The sequence below is a fragment of the Apus apus genome, chromosome Z, assembly GCF_020740795.1.
Source record: "Apus apus isolate bApuApu2 chromosome Z, bApuApu2.pri.cur, whole genome shotgun sequence".
In the NCBI taxonomy this organism is placed as follows: Eukaryota; Metazoa; Chordata; class Aves; order Apodiformes; family Apodidae; genus Apus; species Apus apus.
Genome location: NC_067312.1, coordinates 48,072,507 through 48,095,595, shown reverse-complemented (window position 1 = coordinate 48,095,595; position 23,089 = coordinate 48,072,507). Strand labels below are relative to the sequence as shown.

The 23,089-nt window shown below is 39.9% G+C and overlaps 2 protein-coding genes across 2 annotated transcripts in view; both read left to right on the top strand.

Annotated features, from left to right (window-relative positions):
* The window catches only part of ADAMTS19 (ADAM metallopeptidase with thrombospondin type 1 motif 19), a 137,604-nt gene extending 131,362 nt beyond the window's left edge, over positions 1 to 6,242 (top strand). The window contains exons 22-23 of the mRNA XM_051643675.1: positions 2,654 to 2,831; positions 5,867 to 6,242. Of these exons, the coding sequence (XP_051499635.1) occupies positions 2,654 to 2,831; positions 5,867 to 6,018 (330 nt within the window). The 3' untranslated portion in view covers positions 6,019 to 6,242. The remainder of the gene's footprint in view (positions 1 to 2,653; positions 2,832 to 5,866) is intronic.
* A 6,467-nt stretch (positions 6,243 to 12,709) lies between these two features.
* Positions 12,710 to 22,768, top strand: MINAR2 (membrane integral NOTCH2 associated receptor 2). The gene is made up of 3 exons (XM_051643674.1): positions 12,710 to 12,874; positions 21,558 to 21,803; positions 22,589 to 22,768. The coding sequence occupies exons 1-3, from the start codon at positions 12,710 to 12,712 to the stop codon at positions 22,766 to 22,768; spliced, it is 591 nt and encodes a 196-aa protein (XP_051499634.1).
* The last annotated feature ends 321 nt before the right edge of the window (positions 22,769 to 23,089 follow it).

The following is a 23,089-nucleotide window of genomic DNA, read 5'->3' as shown; positions in this document are numbered from 1 at the left end:
TTATCTTCATCATATTAACTTCATCTTCATCCTTCATTCTCAGATTTTAGGGGTTTTTGTGTTGTTTTTTGTATGTTTGGGGTTTGTTTGTTTGTTTAATTTTGCTATTCCATTGTCTAACTTGCTATTCCATTAAAATATTCAAGAGAGAAACTTCTATCAAATTACAGAGAAACAAATCTGAGAAGTGGCTGGAATTTTGGCAAGGTTAAGATTGATGTTCTGGCTGTTATTGGTGATAAAATTTGATTATATATATGTGTGATTATACTGATTTGCCACGTGCATAATGCTGGCTGTTATAGGAAGCCAGATTATTTTTAGCTGCATAGGAAAAAGGCAGAGAATTCAGTATAAGGAATTCTGTTGAGAGACTTTTTCTTAGGCAATTTAAAACCAGTATACTAGATTAAAAGTTAATGACAGACTTCTACTTTGAAAAGACACCAGTACTAGCAGAATTCCCTCCTGAAAACAGCATATTTGTTATGCTGTTATTGCTATTGAATAAAAAATTATGTATTCATTATGTTTAATATAACAGTTCAACAAGACCAAGTGCACAGTCCTGCACCTGCCTTGGAGCAAATCCAAGCACAAATACTGGCTGGGTGAACAATGGATCGAGAACAATTGATAGGAGAAGGACTGTGGGGTGATGTGGGATGAGAAGCTCTACATGAGCCAGCAATATGTGCTTGCCACATACTGTGCTGCATCAAAAGAAGCTTAGCCAACAGGTCAAGGGAGGTGATTCTTTTCCTTTACTCAGCTCTTGAGAACCCACCTAGAGTACTGTGTCCAGTTCTGGAGCCCCCAGCATAAGAAGGACATGGAGCTCACGGAGAAAGCCCAGAGGAGAGCCACAAAGATGATTAGAGGGTTGGAGCACCTCTCCTACGAAGACAGGCTGAGAGAGTTGGGTTTGTTCAGCCTGGAGAAGAGAAAGCTCCAGGGGGACCATATAGGTGCCTTCCAGTACCTGAAGTGGGCCTACAGGAAAGCTGGGAAGGAACTTTTTTCAAGGATTTGTAGTGAGAGGACAAGGGGTAGTGGATCAAAACTGGAAGAGGGGAGATTTGGGTTAGAGACTAGGAGGGAATTATTTAGTGTGAGGATGATGGTACAGTGGCACAGGTTGCCCAGGGTAATTGTGGAAGCCCCATCCCTGGCAGTGTTCAAGGCTAGGCTGGATGGGGCTCTGAGCAACCTGATCTAGTGGGAGGTGTCCCTGCCAATGCAGGGGCGCTGGAACTAGATGATCTTTAAACTCCCTTCCAACTCAAACGATTCTATGATTCTGTAATTCTATGATTGTATATATTATTGTATAAAATATAATATATTGTTATATGTATTATTGAATATATTTGCATGCCTTGGTTCATGCAAGCTGTATCTGATAAGCTTTGCAAGAAATTTAAGTTCTTTATGGACTTTGTGGAATTATTCCTGGTATACATCACTGAGAACAGAACCAAAATCAAGTCCACTTGGTGGCTGTGTAGAATGCCACCTATTTCATGTGCTTACAAGTTGACATGTGCTTACAAGTTGACATGTGCTTTGGACCTTGTTCAGTCCCTTGTGACAACACCCTTCAAATGTATATTCTAGTCCCTTGTTCATCTCCTGGAGACTCAGGAGTCGAAAAGGTACGTCTCACTTCTCTTGATACACGTATTTGTGTGAAATCCCTCTGTTTCCACTTGGCATACATAAATATTTCCTCCAACTAACAGTGTTAAAATGTCACTTAAAAGCAGATAGATAACAAAACTAAATGGTAAAAAGAACCTTTAGTGTTTCCTACACCCAAAATTATTCTTTCTTTTCAGACAACTATACTTCTCCATCTCCATCTTTAATTGATTTGTAATTAAAGTAATTGAACATATGTCAATGGACACAAAAATAATTCAAGTCCTGAGAAATTTTGTTCAGAAAAAGTCAGTGAAGGGGAAAGCATGTATTTTGTTGTTTTGGAATATGTTTTGTATGCATCTGTATAGTACTACTCAGGTTTTCACTCTACTATATTGCACCACTGTGATAGCAGTAGAATGCTAGCATCATTACAGCACTCAGCTGTTTTATTTTCTCACCTCATTCCCTGTGGTAACAAGATGGGAAGGTTGATAGAAGGCCAGGCAGCATATTTCACATTGTGCTTTATTTGTGGGACACACCTGAAAGCATGAAGTTGCAACACAAAGACAAGAGGCATGCACTCTGCTCAGTAGAAAAAGCACTTTTGCACTGGCAGAGGTAATGGCATAATTAAAAAGGCTTTTCTCTGTCAGTGTCCCTACGTTGTTGGGTTTTTTTGCTATCACTTTCACCTCTAATAAGAGTAAATTAGGATGCAAATAGAGAAGAACAGCCCCTGCTGTCTTCAGGATCATTGCTTTATTTCCGTTTCATCAAAGGCTCTACAAAGTGGATCTTCACAGCAGCAGGATGCTGGAATCAACCCTTCAATGAATACTGCTGCTTTTTTTTGCCTTTAAAATTGATTTTCATTTAGCTAACAGAATGGAAGGCAGAAATCTTGGAAGGCTGATAACTGAAGAAGCAGCCACTGGCATTTCACTTTCATGTTTACAGGAAAAAAATACCTTTTGAATGAGTGTGTGTCTTCTGTGTGTTCCAGTGCTCCGTCACCTGTGGCAAAGGGATGCAGTCCCGAGTCATCCAGTGCATGCACAAGATCACAGGAAGACATGGCAATGAATGCTTTTCCTCAGAAAAGCCTGCAGCCTACAGACCTTGTCATCTCCATGCCTGCAATGAGAAGGTTAATGTTAACACAATAACATCACCTAGGTTAGGTAAGCAGACAAAAAAACACATTCCCACTGTCTTGTTAGTCATTTCCCTCTGTAAAGATCCCAGTTTAAAAGCAGGACTAAGACTCAGGAGGTATAAATTCTGTGCAGAAGGTTGTCTCTCTGCCTCAGTTTTCCAGTGTCTACATTAGAGAATGTTTCTCGTAATGGTGAAGGGTTTTGTTATGCAAGAAAGGACCATATTATGGGACTGCATGATATTATGGACACAAAACATCTGAGATTCAAATATGTTTATATAAGAGATATTATAAAGATGTTATATATGTTTATATATGTCACTTAATTTTATAAAATATTTCTAAAGTAAAAATAATACCTTTTTTTCTCTCTGAAAGCTCTGCAGACTATGTTCTTGAGTTATTTGTGAGATCAAAGAGGCACTTACTTGTTCCTCAAGTACAGACAGGTCTTTCCACTTGCTTTAGTTCAGATCTCTATAATCTATGCCTGATGGATTAGGACGTGTGAAGGAAAATTACTAACATGAAGAGATTTGCTGTTCCTGGAGGAACACAGGTCTCTATTGGTCTTAAAGAAATCACATAACTGCATAATTACAGAGCTGTTCATTATTTTAATTTTAATTTCCTAGTGGGTTGTTGATGGTGGTGTCACCATTACAATGTGTTCATCTGCTTCTTGAGCATGACTGGAGAATACTCAAAGGCTTGCTGTAACACAGCATCCCCTTTTTAAGATGATTCTTCAGAGCCCTTGTTACGATAAATCCTCCTGCCAAATAGATTATCTCTGCATGAAATGCAAGTCTAAGATTGCAGGTTGTATGCAATCTTAGAATCACAGAATGGTTTGGATTGGAAGGGACTTTAAAGATCATCTAGTTCCAACCCCACTGCATTGGCAGGGACACCTCCCACTCAGATCAGGTTGCCCAAAGTCCCCTTCTAACCTGGCCTTGAACACATGCAGGGAGCAGGCATCCACTCCTTCCCCAGGCAACCTTTTCCAGCGTCTCACCACCCTCACACTGAAGAATTTCTGCCTAATTCCTAACCTAAATCTACCCTCTTTACGTTCAGAGCCATTATCCCTTGTCCTTTCACTTCATGTTCTTATCACAAGTCCCTCTGCAGATTTCTTGTAGGCCCCCTTCAGGTACTGGAAGGCTGCTATAAGGTCTCCCTGGAGTTTTCTCCAGCCTGAACAAGGCCAGCTGTCTCAGACTGTCTTCATAAGACAAGTGCTCCAATCCTCTGATCATCTTTGTGGCTCTTCTCTGGACTTCCTCTAGGAGGTCCATGTTCTTCTTATGTTGGGGGCTCCAGAACTGGACACAGTACTCCAGGTGGGATCTCACGAGAGAAAAGTAGAGGGGGAAAATCAACTCCTTCGACCTGCTGGCCACATTTCTTTTTGATGCAGAACCTGGTTGGCTTTCTGGGCTGCAAGTGCATAGTGCCAGCTCATGTTGAGCTTCTCATCAACCAACACCCCCAAGTCCTTCTCCTCAGAGCTGTTTTTGATTCAATCTCCACCCAACCTGTAACGGTGTTTGGGATTGCCCCAGCCCAGGTGCAGAACCTTGCACTTGGCCTTGTTGATCTTCATGCAGTTTGCACAAGCCCCCTTCTCAAGCCTGTCAAGGTCCCTCTGGCTGGCATCCCTTCCCTGCAGAGTGTTGATCTCACCACACAGTTTGTTGTCATCAGCAAACTTGCTGAGGGTAAACTCAATTCCACTCTCCATGTCACTGACAAAGATATTAAACAGCACCAGTCTGAGTGGGAACACTTGAGGAACACCACTTGTCACTGTCCACCTGGACATTGAGCTGTTGATCACCACTCTTTGAGTGCAACAACCTCGCCAGTTCCTTACCCAACAAGTGGTCCATCCATTGAATCCATATTCTAATTTAGGTACCATGATGTGACATGGAACAGTGTTGAAAGCTTTGCACAGCTCCAGGTAGATGACATTGTTTGTTCTTCCATTGTCCATTGATGCTGTGTTGCCATTGTAAAAGGCCACCAAATTATTCAGGCAGGATTTGACCTTGGTGATGCCATGTTGGCTGTCACCAGTCGCTCCTTTGTTTTCCATCTGCCTCAGCAGAGCCTTCAGGAGGATCTGCTCCATGATCTTGCTGGGCACTGAGGAGAGGTTGACTGGCCTGTAGTTCCCTGGTTCTTCCTTTTTTTTTGCTTTTTGAAAATGGGAGTGATGTTTTCCCTTTTCCAGTCAGTGAGAACTTTGCCAGACTACCAGGACTTTTCAAAGTAGTCCATGAGCAGAGGCTTTGCAAGTTCATTGGTCAGTTTCTTCAGGAGCTGTGGATAAATCTTGTCAGGTCGCATGGACTTCTGCACCTTGAGTTCCTTCAGATGGTCACAAACCTGTTTTTCTCCTACAGTGGGGGGATCTTCCTTTTCCTTTGCCTTCTCTAACTTGGATTGTGTTACCTGAGCTCTCGCCAGTGAAGACAGTCAAAATAGTCATTGAGTATCTCAGCCTTCCCTACGTCTTTCATGCCCAGGTCTCCCATTTTCCTTCTGGAGTGAACCACAGTTTCCCTCATGTTCTTCCTATCACTGGCAAAGTTGTAAAAAGTTTTCTTGTTAACATCCCTGGCCAGATTCAATTCTCTCTGTGCTTTGTCCTTCATTACCTGATCCCTTGCTTCTTTGGCAACTTGCCTGTAATTCTCTCAGGATACCTGTTCCTGCTTCCACTCTCCGCAAACCTTGTTTTTACATTTAAATGTGTCCAGGAGCTCCTTGCTCCATGCAAGCCTTCTGGCACTCTTGCCTACCTTCCTCTTTGTTGGGACATGAACATGAGGTTTCAATGCAGCTTAATCCGATGTAAAAATTAAGCTGGCCTTGAAAAACTTATAATGTTTTTTTCTTTCTTTCTTTAATTGAGTATCTACATCTATTCTTCTTTCTCTTCCCCAGATACACTTCTGTTTTCCTTGTCACCTTTGCTACCTTGTTCTTCACTAATAAATATGACAGTAATGTATATTTGATTTTGTTGTTGTTGTTCCACAGCTGCTTTAACATTCAAGTGCCTGGGAGACCAGTGGCCTGTGTACTGCAGGGTGATAAGAGAGAAGAACCTTTGTCAAGACATGAGGTGGTATCAGCGGTGCTGTGAGACATGCAGGGACTTTTATGCACAAAAAATGCAACAAAAGAGCTGACCTCTGTCAGGCTGGCTGGCTGGCTTTCAGCTCTTACCAATCTTATTATTTATACACACACGTACACACATAACACACACACACACACTCTTCTTCAGACCACGTATTATCGGATTACATGTAATTTAATCAAATTAATTTATTTTTGCCTGCCAGATATCTTTAATTGTGTGGCTAGACAGCCAACTTTTTTTATCCTCTGATGTTTCTGTAGTTAATTTTTATGTGAGCAATTTTGGATACATTTATCAAAATTCCTAAAAAATAGTAACTAGTACTTTACATGTTTATTTTCAGTAGGATCATGTCTCTGTTGTAAAAAAAACACATCATTTTATCTTGAATTTATTTTAATTTACCTGAATATTTTTGTTGTATATGGAAGTGAACCCCATTTTAATTTTATTACACTTTTGGCATTCAGAGTCAGAATGAGCTTGTGTATTTCACAACAGCTGTTAAGGTGAGTAAGCTAACGTTATTGAACAGGTTATTACAGAATGTATTGTGAAATCCATTCATTTTATTTAGAAACATACTGAAGGGGATAATCTACTGTAACTTATGAAAATTAAAATACCTAAGTAGAAATTTTGATCATTCTTATGGACACATACTTGAAGACAAGTATCGAATCAATGAAACACTGTAGAGGTTTACACTGAATCACTGTTGCACTGTTTGAGGTAGTGTTGAGAGACAGTCCTAGAACTTTTATCATCCTATGAATACACATCTATACTTTATTAACATGTCACTTGATTTAAAATATTTTGAAGCAAAAAAACCCAGTCCCTCTATGCCGATGTGTGTCCTCTTGCAGATTTACACTCCTGACAATTGTATGTATTAATGTGTTAAACATCTTCAGGTTTTTGTTGATGATTTAGACAATAGCTTTGTAATACTACTTTGGTTTTATCTGTTTTATGAAAAAGTCTTTATAAAAATCAAATGTTTTACAATTTTGTGAAACATTATGAAACAGCTAAAATTTTCCTTATGTGAAAATACTGTACATGATTCACATGATTTTTACATTTTCAATAAAAAGTAAAGCTTCATGTGTTATTTGCTTTTTTTCCTGTTTTGGGCATCTGTATCTAGTAGCTGAATCCATCAAGCCCTGCATCACAGCAGGTACAGCTTAAAGTAGTCTCTACAACAAATGCCTCCTGCCTTGTGTCTTAGGCACCTTTCTGCAGCTACAGGCAGACATGCTACTGTGTAAGCTTTGATGTATGGAAAGTTGCACATAATGAAGTGGAGAAGAAGTTGTCTCAGGTGAGTTCTGTTAGCACTGAACTTCACAAGGGGAGAGGGGTAGGTCTCCTGCCTCCATTTTGTGATGCAACCCATTAGGCATGCTCTGAAAATATGTGGGACAGCAAACCTTGAAGGCAAGACAGATGGAAAAATTAATCTGGACAGCACAGTATTTTCTACTCAAAGCAAAAAAGGAATGCATCTTTGAGTGGTTGTTCCTTTTAATTTTCTGCACAGATACTATATAGATGTTGTATAAATATGCACAGGAATTTAATATATTGAGGCTCCCAGTCACAACTGTGATTCTGCCCAGGGTGAATACTTAGCTGCATGATTACCATTGACATCAACATATGTGCTTTCAAATAGCTGTACAGCCAAAATGTCTGGTTCGCATCTTACTCTTGTGTATTCAAAAAACTGCTACTATATGATTTTAAATTAATTATCTTCTGGTTTTAAAAAATAAGGAAGAAAAATAACTCTGACATCATGGAATGTGAAGTTATATTTTGCTAAATAAAGTGTTTCAGTTCACAGATAATTCAGTTGCTGGTGGGTATAACTCCTCAATGTCACAGACACACATTTGGAAGTCTAATAGAATTATTACAGTTGGTAGGCAAAAGAAATAATTATTATATTGTTGTATAGTATTATATACATTTTATATATTGTATTATATATTATATTGTATCATATCGTGTCATGTTATTCTAACATATCACATTATATTAATCACATTACATTACATTATATTAATTTTTCTTCTTACTTAGTACCCAGGCCTGCTAATTCTTTTACAGAAGTTGAATCACAACAACCAAAAATCAGGCAAAGGGAAAGATGTCTCCAGACTAGGGGCCAGAAGACAATCTTTTATCGACCTGTGATATCATTCACACAATTTTGAATGTTACTACTCTGCTGTTTCTGAATATTTCACTAACAAGAATGTTGGCTTTATCTCAAAACAGAAAAGTACATTTTAACTCTGTCTATATGTGTTGAAAAGAGGTGACTTGTGCTGAAATCATCTTCCCATCACCCTTGTACAGCACCATGAAAGAAAAAGTTTTTGGATGGGAACAAGGAATGAAACAGTAAAATGACATTATTTTTAAATGCAATGAGAAAAATCAGGATATTTTAATGCTGATAGATCTACGTGTGTGAGTCACCATGACACAGTTTTGTATCCACATACTGAAATAATTCTTCCTTCTCTGCATGGATTTCAAAGCAAGCTAATGTTACTGCTTCTATACACTCTATCATAATTCAAAGCAGCCCAGACCAAAACACCTGTTTTGTTAGAAACTGAAAAAAATGTTTTGAGAACGTGTTAGCCTTTGGTCAGAAGCCCAGTCATGCTCGTGCCTGCCCTTCAGAGAGAGCTCTGCCACAGCCCTGGGTGGCAGCAGGTAGCACCTCCCAGCTGTGTTCAGGGAAGCAGTAGTCTCCTCCACTCATAGACATTCTCATCCGAGTTTACTCAGCTTTTGGATTTGATCCTTCTTTTTCAATGACAATGCCTTTGCATTAATGTCTTCCTTCCAGCCTGGTGATTATGTAAAACTTTGAGTAATCAATGTCAGATCAGTTAAGCTGAGTTGACAGTTAAAGGTGAAATTCACTCCAGCTCACAAAAGCTACAGTAAGCCTCTGCTAATTAAATCACACTTAGACTGTATTTTGATGGACTAAGTAGGATTTCAGTGTTGCACAAGTCTTATGCAAGGCTGGTGCACAGTGGGCTTACTTTTTCCCAGGTATATGCTTACTAGCTACAGAAGTGACAAAAAGCTATAGTAGTTGCCACTTCTCATGCCTTTCATTAGAAAAGGAATATCTGAATTTTAATTGTGCTGTCATTTATTCTGGAGGGAATTTGCTGCTTTGTTCTGGAGGATGTGGTTTAAGTTTTGGGTTGTTTGGAATTTTTTTCATTTGGTTTTCAATGTCATCTTCAGTCACAGAGAAGCAGCCATTTTTTTATTCTAAAAATTTATTAAAAATTTAAGGCTTGCCTGCATGAGGAGACCAATGGAGGCCCTAAAGTCTAGCAGATTTATTGAAAACAGAAGATTAAGAGCAGAAGTAAGGAAGAGAAAATACTTTCAGAGCTCTGTAGAAAAGATTGTCAAACTAATAGTAAAAGGGACTTGAAATACGTGAAAAGCAGGAAGCCAGTTATGAAGTCAGTGTGACCAGCCGATGACAAAACTGTGAAAGGGATGTATAGGATAATAGCGCTATGAAAGAGAAATTTAATGTGATTTCCTTTGGCCTTTCCAGCTGAAATGTTGCAAGGGTTCTCCTACCTTACTTGTTCCTTACGGCAGAGATGCCAGAGAAGCTGAATAAAGTTGAAGGAATGAGAAGGTAAGACCAAATGGGTATGTTATATGCTAACAGGCATGTAGGGTGGCAGTCATGTGAGATTCATGGAACAATACAGTGGGAAAAACTGGACTGCTTGCAGAAGCTGTTGTTATAAACAACCAGAGGACTGGCAGATTGCAGTGTAATTCTTGCCTGCAAAAAAGTGGATCTTTAGAGGATCCTTTGAACTACAGATTAGGCAGTTTTGAGTTCCTTTTCTGGTACTGTAATAGCCAATAAAAAAGAATAAGATCCTTGAGCACCTGGATAAGCATGGACTGTTGGGAGAGAGTGGCTTCATTAGTGTCCTGAGCAAAGAGGATCTGATGGATACAGAAGTCTCCAATAATGTTCCACAATAGAGGATATTCAAGAAACTACATTCACAACTGACTACAGGAGCAATCTTTGTGGCTTGAAATCTGGTTAAAGGTTTGGAAGCAAAATGGTCATCTTCCAAGATGGAGTCAAGAGTACAGTTCCCCAAGGAATTATGCTGAGTTTAGTTTTTTTCAAATTTTTCATCAATGACATGAGAAAGAGGGTGAAACAGATCTCTATATCTGCAGGGGACATTAAGCTCTTCTGGATAACCAGCTCTTGCCTCACTTGGCAAGAAATGCACAAAACTGACTGATTAGGCAAGACATTAGCCAATAAACTTTGATGTGGGTAAATGTATTGTAGGAAAGCTATGGAAAATAACTTAAACTTTTCCTGTGAGATAAGGAACTTGCAACTGTCAGCCACAGAGGTGGAGGAAAATCATTGTGTCATTGATTGCTGTTGTCTGAAGTTATTAGCTCTATAGGAACAGCAGGGGGGAAACCTAAAAACTGAGGCATGTTGTCAGAAGAGAGAGCATAATTTGTCCTGGTTTTGGAACTGTGTTGTACCCACAGCTTGAGCATTGCAGTCACTTAAGATTGCTGTGTTCTCATGAGCAATGTAGTAGAATTACACTGTACCACATTTAAAAATGCAGATATATGAGCAAGGGGATAGACCAAGTGGCTTATGACATAAGCCTTAAAAAGTTGGTACTTCAGATTGGAGAGGAAAAGGCTGAGAGAGGAATGGTCAAGGTTTAAAAACTCCTGAAGATAAGCTGTATATGGAGTTCTTATTCTTAAAATCTGCAGTGTAACAATGACAGCATCCTTGATAAAACTAATATGGAAATTGGTTTAGAACACATAAAAGTAGACAGATGGTCATGCATTTCTGAAGCTTGCTTCCAGGACAGGTAGTATCAGAAGATTTGAAAAGCCATTACACAAATTCATGGACTCCTAGTCCACAGATAGTAAAAGGCTTGAGAAGAGACACTCCAGCACAAGCATTTGTCTGGCTTCTGGAGAAGTAAAAGGAGAACAAACTGCAGAAAGCAGCCAAATGTTGAGTCTCTTCTTCCCTTTCTTATAACATGGGAATAGATCCAGAACTTAGAAAGTCTGACCTAGTGAGTTGTTCCTTATGTTCTTATGTCTAATGAAACAAAGTGGTGTTGGTAAGTGAATGCACATAAACACACCAAATTTATGCTACGGTAGCACGAAAGAACACTGCATTCAGAGAGACACTGGAAAGGGTATATACATTTACAAAGAAGGCATGGTTATACATACCAACCTATTTTAGAACACAAACTTTTACTGTTCTAGTTCTGCACAGGGAAAAAGGCAGACTACATGTCATGGTAAGGCTAAAACAACAGCTTCATGGTAGACCCTTAGGTTACCAAAAACACTGAGAAACTTGGTCACTACTCTCTTGTGGCTGCTCACAAATACCCTAAAATGAGTATCTACTTGAAGGCTGAGAGATTAATAATTTTTAACAATGTGCTGTAAAATAATTGCCAATGCATGAAAGGAAAACTAATTATATACTCGTGTATATCAAAGTATTAATTTATTATATCAGGATATCACATTAGTAACATTTAAAAAAAAATAATCTACTGGTATTACTTTCTTTTTAAATTTCAACAGTCTTCTGTAAGGAAAAGAGATTGGTCTGATTCTCTGGTATAAGTACAAGATTAATATTTTCATTATACCCTAATTCTCAGCACTATTTTAATGCAAAATAATTTTTCCTGGGTTTTGAACAATGAACTTTTAAAAACCTATTCTCTGTGACAGTGTCTTAAAAATATAAATCATAACTTAGAAAACAAAGGTTTAAAAAAAATAAAGTGAGGAGACTACTTTTGCTGGTTGTAAGAAGTCATGATGAGAAGAGGACTTTAATTAGCTGAAAGTCAAAAGAACTTAAGACATAAAATATAATAGAAATATAAAAAATATATATAGAATATAATAGAAATATCTAAAAATAATAACAGCAAAGGGACTGAGGCTACTACTGTTCAAGTCAGTAAGAGTTTTTTTCCATTCATTTTAACAGGAGCAGAATCAATTCCTTGAAAATTTCTGTTATCATTACTTGAAACAATCTAATACTTGAAAAAATCTAGTATTTCCCAAGGACAAAAATAATTTGCTACGAAAGAAATCCCTGAACCTAAAGAAGTGCCTGTCAAAGCCATCATGGTAAATGGTACTGACCCACACAGCACAATGGCGCCTCTTAATTCCAAGTCAGAAAAGGAGGACTTGCTTTGCACTAGGAGATGCTTCTAATTTTCTGGGAATAAAGCTTCTTTTGAGTATTGTGAGCTAGACATTTCTGGCAGGTCACTTGAGGAAGTGCTGGTATGCATTTAAGTGCCTTATGCATCTACTCCCTGGTACTCTGTTAGCTTCAATGAGCACATACGTATCTATCAAAATAGACCCTGACCTTAAAAAATCAGCTAGGCACTTACAGAAACGTCATGTCTTCTCTTCTGCTTCTAAACAATCTTTTATCATTAGTAGATTATATAAGTGAGCCTGACACCAAACAAGGGTCAGATACAGTTTCAGGAAACTGTCGTATCCTTCTTCATGTCATTAATAATGAAAGAAATGTGCACAGCCAGGAAGCAGAAGTTGAGGCTGTTTTCATTAATACTCTACAGGACAGAAACATGGACTTCTCCATTCTGCCAAACAACAACCATCCCAATAAATTCCTGCAACTGGAGGTGAAGTCTTTAGTGAAAAATTCTGCCTTTCTACAAGCCAGCCTGGCAAAATTCCCAGAAGCAGCTTTACCTGGAGTACAGCAGTGGCACAACAGGGTCTATTTACAGGTAAGGTCTAAAAGAGGCTGACATTTTTCCTGATTTTTCTACCTTGAAATGACATTAGATTGAGACTTCAGCTGTAGATTGAACTTCCTGCATCTTGGAATCAGCATCACTAATATCCTTGTAAGTTTTCCCACTGACTTCAGTGAGGATCAAGCTCTAAGAGAAAAATAATGCTCCTCAGGGGTGTCTGCTGATTTTGTTTTAGTACATTAGGCTTTCAACTGCTCATTGTAACATTTTCATAGCATTTCCCACTCTAATGGTGTAATACACTGATTAATTGTACTAAAAGGGCGAATGGAAGACACTTGCTAAAGAAATGAGAAAAAAGCCCAGACTTAAATCTGAAAGTCAGGATGTATCACTCAAACTGGATAAAAAGGCACATTAGAGAGGGCATCAGAGATTCTTGCTGGTATCTTGCAAGTTCACCGTAGCTTCTTTATTCTGCTTCGTTTTTCTCATTCTACTTTGACCTGTCATCCTGACTGACAGCTGTTGAAAGGGTGAAACACATTGGCTGTATTAGTTCAGGTTGTTACACAGCAGCAGTTCCTTGCTAAAAATATAAATACACACTTGAGGCCCTGGAGCTGGTGGAGCAGATATTCATGTCTGGATCCACAGCAGTGCAGCTGCATCAGCCCACAGCCCTCTGGGCCCCACTTGCTGCTACACAGCACACCTTTCCTGCTGTCTGGGGAGCCTCTCACCTTTCCCCACCCCTAACATGAGCAAAAGCTCTGAGGTTTGGTTCTCGTCAAGTGATGGAAATGCACATAAGCAGTTGAGGGGATGGAGAAGGGCTTGCATCCTGAGGATCCTTAGGGTGGGGTTAGATTCCTGAGGGGAATGAGGAATGGGAGACAAAAAAATATCAACCTGGGAGAGGGGAAGAGAAAAATCCTTGAAGTCTCCCATATCTAACTTGCAGTTGCACTTCTCCCTTCTCAGACATTTCTTCCCATCAGCTCCCCAAACCCTTTTGCTCCCTCCAAGAGTCCATTCCAGTCCTCTTCCACACACAAAAGTCCTCCCAGTCCTGACATCCGCTTTAATGACTTCTCCTTACCTTCCCATGCCTCTTCTCCAACCCAGACACCCTTTCCTCTGCCTACCTCAGAGGTAGCCTCCAGCTGTATCTGCTCATACTGTATCATCTTTGCTGGCTATTCCCCAAGGAGAGCTAAAAGGGAGGGACACACAGTCACCCATTTTCTCCCAAGCAAAGAGCCCTAACCAAGAGAAGGAGCCTGCAGGATCCCAAACAATGGGTTATGGTACAATGCTGGCCTCGATCCCACCCCATCTAAGCCACTCTTTGTGCAGGAGGAAGGCAACCACACACAGAGTCTCCTCCACAGCAGGGATGCTTCTCCACATTGTTGTTTAACAGGACACACTGTCATTGAGCCAGAGCTGCAGAGCTGCAAGAAGATTAAAACTGTGTGAGCCTCTGCTTTTTTGACTTGTGCTCTGCCCTTCACCACCACTGAGAGGTTTTCCTGGAACTCTGTTTCCAGTTCCAGGACCGTAATTTCAAAGGAAATGTCTGTGCTCACTGTGTTTCCAGAAATGTAGCTTGCAATGTAATATGTTTGATAAATGTTAAACCCAGTGCACAACCTATACTTCTAAGTGTAGTCATTAGTGAATTAAAACTGTCCAATAGTACCTTATTCTCTCTCCCTTATGAGCTTGTCTCTTTTTTTCCCTTTTACTGACAATGAAACAAAGGGAAAAGAACTGAACTTCCAGACTTCAGAATAAACACAAAAGCACGGTGCAGGAATAACATGTTTTGTTTTAAGATGAGAAAGTTAATGGTGTTAAGGGCTAGTTAATTCAGAAACAACAACAAAAATTTGGGGTTGGGGATGGTGGCAAATAAAGATTAATTTAATAGAATAATCGAATAGTAGAATAATAGAATTTTTTTAGTTGGAAGGGACCTCAAAGACGATCTAGATTAAACCCCCTGCAAGGGTAGGGACACTTTCCACTAGATCAGGCTGCTCAGAGGCCCTATCTAACCTGGACTTGAACACTTCCAGGAATGGGGCTTCCACAACTTTCCTGACTTACCACCCTCACACTAAAGAATTCCTTCCTAATGTCCAATGTAAATCTGTCCTCCTCCAGTTTTAATCTACTCTCTTTGTCCTTTCATTACAAACCCCAGTAAAAAGTCCCTCCCCAGCTTTCCTATAGGCCCCCTTCAGGTACTGGAAGGACACTATGAGGTCTCCCTGGAACCTTCTCTTCTCCAGGCTGAACAACCTCAACTCTCTCAGCCTGTGCTCACAGGACAGGTGCTCCAGCCCTCTGATCATATTCATGGCCCTCCTCTGGACACTCTCCAGGAGCTCCATGTCCATATGTGCATGACCTACAGACTCCCAAAGTAATTAAACCTTGATAGTTGCCTAATTTCCCTCTTCAGAAATTTTCTTTTAAGAAACAGTTGCTACACTGTGCTACCTGTGTAAAGAGACTTTTCAGTAGTGTGTTTGTGGCCTCTTCCAGACATTTATTGTGACACCAGTTAAATGAATGTGCACTTAAGTAAACACTTGTATGTTTTCTGCACATATAAGTTATAAAATTTATTTCCATTACAAAAAGCAGCTGACCAAAAAGTTGCTGCTTTTTCTCCTGTCTTTCCTCTTCTGTATCAAGCAAACTGAAACAACTTCCCTGCTTAGTGTATATATTAATTATCTACTTTGAATAAAACAAACCATAAGGCAGTCCAGGAATTTTGGTCCTTCCTTGTGAAAAGCAGTGTAAAAACCACTGACTGTTTCTCCTGCAAATGGCTAGCTACTGGCCACCTTCTGACTGACCTGAAAATGTTCACTTCTGTTAGACTCTCTGCCCCACGATATGCTTTAGTGCCCAGCATGCACAAGATGATTAATCATCTATATTTGTTTCTGACAGCTGGGGTGCATGTCTCCCCTGTAGTCTACCTGGTCAAACACTGCAATTCTTGACTTCTCTTTTCTGCTTTTATTTCCCTTTTATCCCCTATTTCTGGAAGATAGCAGAGTTCACTTGAGCATCATGCAACTTCTCTTGCTTATGAATTCACAACTCTGAACCAAATTTGGCTTGCAGTTATTACAGTCATCATGTTAACTGCACTCCAAACCCCTCCTGGTCTCCCAGGAGCTAACTCGTATCCTGCCTTTGCTTACTTCTCAGTGCACAGGGTCAAGAGATTAATTTTACGCATAAGTTAGGTGCTGGGTTACAGTCCTGTTTGTCCCTGAGCTCAGACATGTGTAACATACTTCCACTCTTTCTCTTATTCTTCCCTAGACACCTGCAACTTGCAACAACCAGGGCCAGCTGCGAGGTTGTCAGGAGCTTTGGTATGACATCGTACAGAAGTTTTTATATAATGCACTCACAACCCTGCAGCACTCCATTACCAATGACAGATACAACAATTTTCTTGAAGTTAAAAAGTCATTATGAGGACAGAAGTTGTCTCCATGCTGCACAATTAAAATAGTCTGTATGAATGCCTACTTTTTTCTAGATATTCCTGTCACTTCTACGTAAGTGTTTATAGTGATCTACTGATCTCATCCCTACCCATGTCAAGTGGCTTCCCAGGTTGCTTTGTAGTACCTGATGCTGCCATATGTCTATAACAAGCAATCTGGTTCCCCTTCAGAGCCTCTAATAATAAAATTTGCATTCTCAGTAATCCTTGATGTCAGCTGTTTACCCTACTGTCTTTCGGATCTGCTAACTTATCTTTCATTACACGTCACTTTCTTGATTGCTTTTGCACAGCCTCCCCTATGAGATCAGAATTTTTCAAAAAATTCTGAAGAACTAGTAATTATTTGTTGTGATAAATTACCCATTTTTAATTGACCAAATGCCCAATAATACCTATAAAGTTCTTATAACTACCACAAGGATTCTTGGGTTATTAGTTAGCAGCTTTTTTTCTGTCAGACCTTTTGTCTGTCTTAGCAATTAGTCTCTACATTGCAAAAATGCCCTTCCAAGTGCTGGGAGAGACCTCCAGGGTATGTTGCAGGGCTTTGGACAACAGTCCTAAAAAAATTACATGCAAATATAATATTGACCCTGCTGCCCAGCGTCGTTAGAACTGAGGAGGTTGTTGCAAGACAAATCCTGCAGTATTTGGTGGCTTTAAGTTTATTGAAGACTCCCTTGATTGAAACTTCATGTAGCTATCCATTGATAGCATTTGCCATTTTCATTGAGTACCTCCCCCAGCTGCAGCTGGAGACTGTGGCTGGGCTTGGGACAAGGGAACTAAATGTCTTTGAAGCATCTTTTAAATACTCCCAGGACAGTGATTCAACCACCCTCTTGAGCAGCCTATTCCAGTGTTTAATTAACCTTTCAATGAATATGTTTATTCTAAAATCTAAACTCACACACCTTGAGGACATTTCCTCCTGTTGCTTGTTACTAGGGAAAAGAGACCAACCCTCACCTCTATACAACACCCTTTCAGGCAGTTGTAGAGAATAAGACTTTCTCCAGGCTGAACAACCCCAATTCTCTCACCTGTTCCTCAAAAGGCTTGTTCTACACCATATCCCATACTGAGGAAAGAATGGTTAGGCTTTCAGGGTGTTTCAGTGCTAACAAGAGCAACAGGGTGAACACATGAATGAAGTCAAGATAAAAATGAGATTAAAATGTTTCCTTACATTATAGATTAATTTATAATCTCTAATTATATATTGTAATGTGCCTGTGTGCAAAATTTGCATTATCAAATAATCAGCAAGGAAAACCCATGTAGTAAGCACATATTGACCCAGGGATGAAACTACTATTTGATCTCTACAGATCTTCGTAGTTTTTACAGAACCCTTTTTTTTTTACAAGCCAGCTGTCTGGATCTGTCAAAGAGGGACAAACTGTTCTCAGTGAAACATAACCTTTAAGAGCTCTCTTGCTCAGGAGCTATACGTACATCAAACACAGTTACGTTTTCAGAATTCAGTGTTTTTAATCTTATTAAATTAGTATTTCATCAACATACTTCAACTATCATTTCTCAAAGTTTTTCACAGCTACTGCTGCTTTGATAATTTGCTGTTCCCTCCTTCCGTTCAGTGAACAGCAACATGAATTGCCTCTGTTTCACCACCATTTACACTGGCTTCTAATACACAGTGTATATTGTATAAATTGTGTAATGCATATGTATACCTAAATTTATAATACTTTCCTCTTTCTTTGAACATTTCCTTCCTTACTCAGAATCAAAACCTAGAAGTCTGTGAAACCCTACTGGAAGATGTTTTAAATCTTAAAAGAAAAAATATGTAGATTTTGCTACAATTAATACTAGCAGGACTATTTTTATTATCTAATCTTCTTCTGTTTATACATATGTTTAATGCAATCTTCTTCATATTTCTCTATGTAATTTCTTGGGTTTAAAGCATTTGGGGTTTTTTTTGTCTGTGCTTCTCCTTTCTTCTGTCTAACTAGCCTCTAGGACATCTACTGCAGAAATTTCACAATCAAGGGTTTGCCTGCACTGAAGTGTATTCTCCCAATTAGCTTGGCACTTCAAAATCCATTCTGTAAAACTTCTGCAAACTACCTCCTACCCCAAATACCAGCCCAGTTTTTGTTATGAAGTCTTGTTACCTTTTCCATCTAATTCCATTTCTACTTTTGCTTCAGGCTATGACATTCTCCTCATGCCCATGAAAGGGATGGTACTCCAGACTGAAGGGGCAAAAAGTTTTGCCACAAAACACTATGAGTAAAGATTTCATCATGCCATCTATTCCAAGTTTTGGAGCATTTTATTTAAAACAGCTTTAGAAATTACTGTCAAGTCCCATTCTTCTCACATTTTAGCCTAGGGAGACTGAACATTCCCTGATGAGACAGTTTGCATTCCTCAACAAAATGTCTGCCAATTTCATCTATCTAGCAAGCCTGAGGGAAGCATCATTAAGGTCAATGACAAATGTTCAATAAGAAATTAAAAAAAAGAAACAAACAACAAAAAACAACAACCACAAAACAAAAAAAAAACCACTAAAACAAAAAATAAAATAAAATCAGAAAAAAAAAAATTGTTAAAAACACCAGCTCAGCTGAAATCTGGCCAGTCCAACCAAGAAGGCTTCAGGGCCAGCTGTAACTGCAATGCAAAGAGTAATACTGTCAGGGGATATATCAAGGCTAAGGAATGACATATGGAAATTATGAACTAAAACAGGGACTGGAAGGGCACTGAGGATCCACCCACCTACTAACGGCAATTAATGATGGGAAACATGCTTAGTCACTTTTTAGTGATAAAAATGCCAGCATGATTCTTGCTCCTAGGATTTTGTAGACAAAGATTCTTGTTTTCTCTTCTCTACCTTTCCTTTCTGAAGGAAACCAGTCCTCGTGCTTCCTTCTACACCTGCTTGCCCCAGACCAAATCACACACATCTATGCACGTGCACAGGCACTAAGGCATAAAGTAGGTAATGCCAGGTAGCAGCTAGCTTCCACTGCAAGGGGATTCATGAGACCACAAAGGAGGAAGAAAATTACTCACACAGAATCCAAGTTTGCTATCAGCTAAAGGACATGCACTGGCTGGTGAAGAATCCTGCTGGGATCCCAGCAGCTCCCAGAGCTAGTGTGCAGGAAGAGGTGGGATCCCCCAGGCTTTCACTAGAAAGATGGAAGGAGGAGCAGGACATGCTCATAGGGGCAGAGAGCCTTTTGTCAGCTCAAGTCCATCCAGTCCATGGCACCTTAACAGTTGGTGATCTCAATATAAGTTAAATATCTGGGGGAAAATAAGTCTCTTCATGGAAGGAAGTTTCTCAGATCCTAGCCTCTTCAGTGGCTGTTTATGATGTGCACTCACTTCTTGGGAATTTGGCAGTGGGTGCTGCTCTCACCTTTGTGATTTCTGAGTGTGGAAGAAGGCTGGGGTATGCCCCCTTCCCAGTACACCTACCACAGAGCCACCAGGCCAAGTGAAGGCTCCCCCTGTCTCAATATAAAGTTCCTAAGATCAAAGATGCTGATGATGAACTGGTATTTGCTAATGAGGAAAGCCTAATTTGCACTCTAATGGTTCTGTAGAAGAAGTTCTGTGACATGAAAGAGATGTTAGCATGAGGCAAGGGTTCTGTCAGAAGCAGGTCTCTTGGAAAGCTGACACATTGCTGAAACTGCAGATCAATGACCGACTGGACAACAGGTTGAGCCAGCAATGTGCCCTTGAAGCCAAGAGGCCAGTGCCATCCAGGGGTGCATTAAGAAGAGTGTAACCAGTAGGTCAGGAAGGTTATCCTCCCCATGTTCTGCCCTGGTAAGGCCACACCTGGAATAGTGCATCCAGTTCTGGGCTCCCCAGTTCATAAAGGATAAGGAAGTACTGGAAAGAGTCCAGTGCAGGGCCACAAGGATGATTAGAGGAAAGGAGCATCTGCCCTGTGAGGAAAGGCTGAGAGAGCTGGGTCTATGTAGCCTGGAAAAGAGGAGACTGAGGGCGGATCTCATCAATGTTTATAAATATCTCAAGGGCGGGTGTCAGGAAAATGGGTCCAGTCTCATTTCAGCAGTGTCCAATGACAGGACAAGAGACAGTGGGCACAAGCTGGAGCACAGGAGGTTCAAGTTAAACATAAGGGAAAACTTTACTGTGAGGGAAGCAGAGCACTGGAACAGGTTTCCCAGAGAGGTTGTGGAGTCTCCCCTGTACACATCCAAAACCCATTTGGACACACTCCTATGTGATCTACTGTAGGTGATCCTGCTCTAGCAAGGCATTGGACTAGATGATTTTCAGAGGTCCCTTCCAATCCCTACCACTCTGTCATTCTGTAATTCTGTGAGTAATTCAGTCTTGGAGACAGAAAGTTGTGGTGAACCAAGCTGTTGAACAGCTTGACTTGGAGAATCTGATTGCATTCCTCCATGCAATTACAGATCAAAAAATAAGGTAACTACCACGTTATTGGCTCCTGAAGAGGCTCTTAGTGCTGTGTTAAAGCAGCAGCTTGTGAGTTTTCAAAAAATGTGATCCCACCAGGGTTGTCTGTCCTCCTCCCTTGCCACCTCCCAGTTCTAAAAGATTCAATTTAATGATTTTTGCTGGGACACTGCTCAAATATTTAATTATCTTTGAGTTCTGACAGTGCCTGAATCAAGGACTCATTCTCAGCTGAAGAGCTCCTTTGACATCCTGACATGGGTCTGGCATCCAACAGTGTGAACAGAACTGCAATTCACATCCCTGCTGTCAGAAATGCAGCTGCAACCAACGCAGTCACTTATAAACCACTATCACTGTGCTTCATTTTGCTTTGTCCTTATAGCTCTGCTCTGGCAACATGCAGCTGCCCCTTCTGCCATGATGCTCCACAGCATTGCTTTGCTAAAGCAGAGGCTTGCTTTCAGCAGGCATTATAATGGCAGTTCACAGTTTCAAAAGAGCTTAATGTTCAAATTGTACCCAGGTGCTTTCCCCAGATGGAAGAAATCTGCCCAGAGTGAACACTCAGGCTCAGTCTGTAAATGTTTGCCAGAAGGAAAAAAAAAATTGCAAATGTTATTTTAAAGATGTTTCTGTCATATTAAAAATGATGCGATCTGTGTCTTAGGTAAATGAAGATGAAAGCCAACTTCTGGTCTAACTTGTGTCTTACAGAGAGAAAAGAGAACTTTCCCTGAGCTGCCAGGCTTAGACTTGAATGGGTTCAGTCCAGAAATAGTAGACAAAGCCCTTGGGAAACACATTACACTCATCACCCTGAAATCCACAGTCAAAAGCAACCCTTTATATAGTGATACCCAGGTGAATGATGACTGGGAGGAGAAAAAAAAGACCCCTTCCTGGACTGTGCAAGACTATGACAGACAGTCACTGCACTCTAACTTGGCCAGCTGCATAAAGGTAATACACTTTTGCACACTGTTTGAGCAAAGTGAATTGCTATGAGATATGTGGCATGTGAATGAATAACTGTGCAGCCTGCTTTGTTCTTTTGGTGGCATTCCAGAAATAAATATGGGTGCATGTTTCTGGTAGACATGACACTAAAGTGAGTCTGATCAGGGACATAAGTCTGTACTTCTGGTTAGATTTCAGGAGCTTCAGTTCTGCAGATAGTGACCTCAGTTACCAGACAAAGTCTTAAACTGGAGCACTCCACAATATTGCTTCCCCTTTTATAGAGGGAATATTTATAAATGAGGCACTTTAATACTATATGCTTACTGTAATAACTGTTCATAACATTATTCTGTTATCAAAGAACATACATTTTCTGCAGGATAATGCCTGCATCTGGATTGGTACAAATCATTTTTAGGGTCATTTTTGTTAGCTTTCTTGCTGCTGTTTCCATTTTTGAAAAGGGCCTCACATCTGTGTTTATAAATCAATATCTCTTCTGGAGAAGATGATACGGATTCTTACGGGTTTTTAAATCACATTTCAATGGCCAGTGTCCTACATTTAGTTCCTGGCTGAAAAGTATGGGTTTAATTTTCCCCAGTGGAATACTTGCAGCATTGGCATGTAGCACAACCTATGTTCAATTGAAAGTTTCTTGCATGCGTGTTGTGATTAAATTAATTAATCACTATCTGATGATAGCCAAAATACTTCTGGCTATGTTCTAATGACTTTATTTTCAAGACAGTTGAACTAAGTTCATGTTCTGTTTTTTCTTTTAGGAAAATCCTAATGATCTACAGTTCTGGATGGGGGATATTTATACTCCTGGGTATGACACCTTGTTAAAAAAGAAAGAGAGAGAAAAAAAGCATTCCAAATGTTGCCGAATCACCCTGCTCATGGTACTAGTTGTTTGCATCCTGATTACCATAGTCACGCTCACAGTTTTATTTACTTAGTAGAGCCAAATGGTATTGATGGGAATATTTTCAGTAAATATTTTCATTAAGCTATTCCCCTCCTTTATTTGAATTCCATTTTTTGTCACAAATAAAATTTTTAGATGTCACTATTTTACAATGTTTCTATGCAGCATAAGGAATTGATCCTGAAAATAGACACATACTCTGAGCACAGCTAAATGTCTCCTTATGGATATAATTAAAAAAGAAAATTTATAAACATGCTACTTCTCTTAATGCCCTCCTCTTTTGACTAGTGATTTGGGTCACTGTGTGTGGTTGTGATACACACCATGTGTACAGACAACCATCTGACTG